This window comes from Rhagoletis zephyria, unplaced genomic scaffold (assembly GCF_001687245.7).
Source record: "Rhagoletis zephyria isolate East Lansing unplaced genomic scaffold, Rhagoletis_zephyria_1.1 Rzeph_scaffold_32824, whole genome shotgun sequence".
Taxonomy (NCBI): Eukaryota; Metazoa; Arthropoda; class Insecta; order Diptera; family Tephritidae; genus Rhagoletis; species Rhagoletis zephyria.
Genome location: NW_016189879.1, coordinates 1 through 3,855, shown reverse-complemented (window position 1 = coordinate 3,855; position 3,855 = coordinate 1). Strand labels below are relative to the sequence as shown.

The following is a 3,855-nucleotide window of genomic DNA, read 5'->3' as shown; positions in this document are numbered from 1 at the left end:
ATTCTTACTTTTAAAATCGCCAAAAAATAAGTTCCGTTTGTAAATTACCGAAACTTTGGTTGCAGCTTATAACAAAATTGTTCAAGTTTTAAATTATAAAAAAGGATGCTTAATTCTTAATTGTTAATAACCCAAAACTTATTTCCAATTTTTAAATAATTAGAAATTTACGTTCCGTTTTTCAAAAATGCCAAAAATTTATGGCCAAGTTTTAATTTATCGAAAAAAGTATTGCCCATTCTTAAATGACTTATATTTTATGTTCAATTTTTAGATGACCACAAATTCATGTCCAGATTCGGAAAGGCCAAAAATGTATGACCACTTTTTGAACTATTGAAAATGTATGTATAGTTTTTAAATTACCAAAAATTTATGTCGAGTTTTTAATTGCCAAAAATAGCAACCCAGGTTTTATATCACCAAAAAAATTCACTTCTTGAACGATTAAAAATTGATGTCCAGTTTTTATATTACCAAAATTTTATGTCGAGTTTTCAATTGCTGTCCAGTTTTCTCCAAAGAAATTATTTCCATTTTGTATATGAACAAAAATGTGTGTCCAGTTTTTAAACTACCAAACAATTATATTCATTTTTTAAACTGCCATAAAATTATGTCCCGTTTTCATATTACACCAAAAATTATATGCATGCCATAAATTTCCCAAAATGTGTATGTATTTTTTTACTTTGTCGCCAATTATCAAGAATTATTGAAACCATATTAAATAATAATGGAATACTTACTATTTCGTGCTATCCAACAATGGAAACTCATTAGAACGATCGAAACACGTCCGTATGCCCACATCATTCCACAAGGTGACAATGTGATCGCAATATTCCTGCAATATGAAAAGATAAAATTTTAATACATATAAATATGTATATAAATATATTTGACTGAGTCAATGATATATGAGTAGTAGTAATAAGTGGAAGTCACATAACTTCTATGCAGCCGCCAACTAAAGTTTTATTTATATTTACTTCCCCATAAAAAAAAATATCTCTAAGTAAGTTTTAGTTAATGCCTGAATATTAAATGAACTGCAGTAAATAAACTATTCACTTGAAAAAATCATCTTCGGTGCATGCATGTGTGCCATGATAAGCTTATCTAATATCAGCAGGGTGATACGTGTGGGCACTGCAGAGCTCTCCTGCATGAATCATACAAATGTAACTTTGTTGAAAGTTAATATTTGCAATTTGCTGAGTAATTAAGCAATTTTTTTGGACTATTTATGTAAGATGTGGATATGAATTTTTCATTGGAAACAGATTTATTAAATGTCCTGTTTTTTTGGGGGGAATCGTAAAAGAAATTACTCAACACTGAAAATTTTTTCAATAAACATAACAAGTATGTACTACATATGTATACATACATACGCTCTGAGACTGAAAAATAAATAGCTTTTTTTAATATTTTTGTCTTTTGCCAACCAAGTCTTTAAATTTCAAGTTCTTCTCTCTATGCACCCCACCTTGGTCTAACTGCTAGTGAACCAAAAACTCGATCTAAGAGTACTATAAAATGAATAAGTTTTCTTTCGACAACACATTTCGGAAAATTTTAATGGAATCGCAATTAAATTTGCAAGACGTAATCAGTAAGCAGATAGCAAAGTGTTTATGTTTGCTCTGGCCATCAAACAAAATCTTAAACCTTAAGTGGCCACTTACGATAAAATTTGACGTACATAAATAATTTACGTTTAAAAAAAAAAAAAACACAAAAAATAAAACTAATCGAAAAAATATAAAATAAAATAAAACTAAAATTAAATAAGATAAATGAAATGCCTTCAGATACGCAAACCTATCCAATCGCTAGTGCAAAATGTAAAATATCCTCATATTAGGTACGTTCGTGCAAAATCTGCAGTAAAAAGTATCGATCAAAATAACATAGCACTTCTGGCAACTGTCTTTCAACTCACCACTGTCTTTCGTAAGAAAATCGTTAATTCTATCTACTATCTTGAAAGCTCTTTACTGCCTTTCGAAAGATTAATTGAAAGATCTGCTAACGAGCGATCTTAGCGTTATGCTGTTCGCATTTTAGCGATAAAATTTTTTTAAATGAAACTAAATTTATAAATATATTCATATCTTTCTTTTTAAAACCTTAAGAACTTATAGATAAGCCAAAATTAAATTTAAATAGAAATTAATAATAAAACGAAAGAAAATAAAAAAAAAATTTAAAAGTAAAATGAAATTGAATTTTTCTTAAGAATAAAATCTAAAATTGAAAAAATTAAATTAGAGAGAAACTAAATTAATGAGTACGAAAATAGTGCTTAAAAATTTAATAAAAGTTATTTTAAAAATAAAATTAAAAAATTGCGATAAAAATAAAACTAAAAAAATTTGATTCTAAATACTAAACAAAATTTAAACAAAATATATATACCTACATACTTATTTTTCTTTTTGAAACAATAAAAGCTAAAACTAAAAAGAAAACTAAATTGGAAAAATTAGAAAATATTTAATTAAAAATCAGAAAAAAATTAAATGCTTTTCTAAAAATTCTAGAATCCTTAAAACAAAAAAAAAACGCTTCTCACAACTAAATAAAATTTAAAAAAAAAATATATATATATATTTTTAAACAATAAAATCTTAAAAAATATAAGAAGTTTCTGAAGATCAAATCAAATTAAAAAATATATTTTCTTCTTTCAAACTAGTATTAACTTATATAAAGAAATAAATCGAAAAAGGGAAAATAATAAAATGAAAACAGCGCATTTAAAAAAATATACGTTTTGTTTTTTTTTTTTTTTGAGAAAATCAAATCTAATAATTAAATGAAAATTTAATTACAAATGAAAAAATTATGATAAAAAATTCACTGGCCGGGGTTTCGAACTCGGATCTCTGCGGCGGCTGTGGTGTAGTGGCTAGCAGTGCGCGCTACCATTCCGCCGGGGCCTGGGTTCGTGCCGACTTTCCAACCAACATCAAAAATAAAGAAACAAAAACGTGTTTTTCTAATAACTAGCGGTCGCCCCTCCGGAAGACAGAGGCAGCCCCGGCCCATATCAGCTATCAAGAATGCCGTAAAAATTTTGCGGGAAAGGAAGGAACCTCAAGGCAGTAGCGGGAATAGCGTAGCAGCAAGCCACGAGATATGTGGACAGGTGGACATATAGGATAATTTTCCATGCTGAAACCCCAGATCAACAAAGACCTCAAAGGAGTTAATTTTTTAACGAAAAAAAGCACCATCTTATCATGATTATTATAAGAAATCTTTATACATATAGACAAAAACGAACGTTCCAGTTCAATAACTGTAGCGCTGTGTTGGACAAAGGCAGCTTACACCCCGTGTCCTTCTACATATAGAAAGTATATAGAAAACTAAAAAAAGAATTGGTACCTATGCTTATGACCAACTCAGCTCTTCAAATACTGACCAAAAATTTTTACTACTCTTTTTTCCTTATTAGATTCCAAAACTCACCTCATTCATATATTCTGGTGCTTGATCTCCCATCGATAGTATATATTCTGCACACTTCCGACTTGCTATACTCTGATATTGCAGGCCAAGTATGGACATATGTTGCACCAGTTGATACATGGATTCGTGGATATTTTGATAGATTTCGGGAATTTTATCACAGCGTTCTCTGTAAAGAAAAGAACATTCAAAGAAAGCTATAAGCAAGGGAATATTTATAAATTTATAATTACTAAAATTAGTAGATAAAGTGATAGTAACTACTACAGTTCAGAAATAAACCAATTTCTATTGATAACCATCTATTAAAAATTCATTTAACTTATTAAATCATTATATAAATAGGCAATCATGTTTCCTTTACACCCCTTT

The 3,855-nt window shown here is 28.6% G+C and overlaps 1 protein-coding gene across 1 annotated transcript; it reads right to left on the bottom strand.

Annotated features, from left to right (window-relative positions):
- Window positions 1–749: 749 nt before the first annotated feature.
- LOC108354020 (guanine nucleotide-binding protein G(f) subunit alpha-like) lies at window positions 750–3,652 on the bottom strand (the record flags this gene model as incomplete). The annotated part of the gene is made up of 2 exons (XM_017605213.1): window positions 750–847; window positions 3,484–3,652. Coding segments are annotated over 2 exons (267 nt in total), but the record flags the coding sequence as incomplete, so codon positions are not given.
- Window positions 3,653–3,855: the final 203 nt, after the last annotated feature.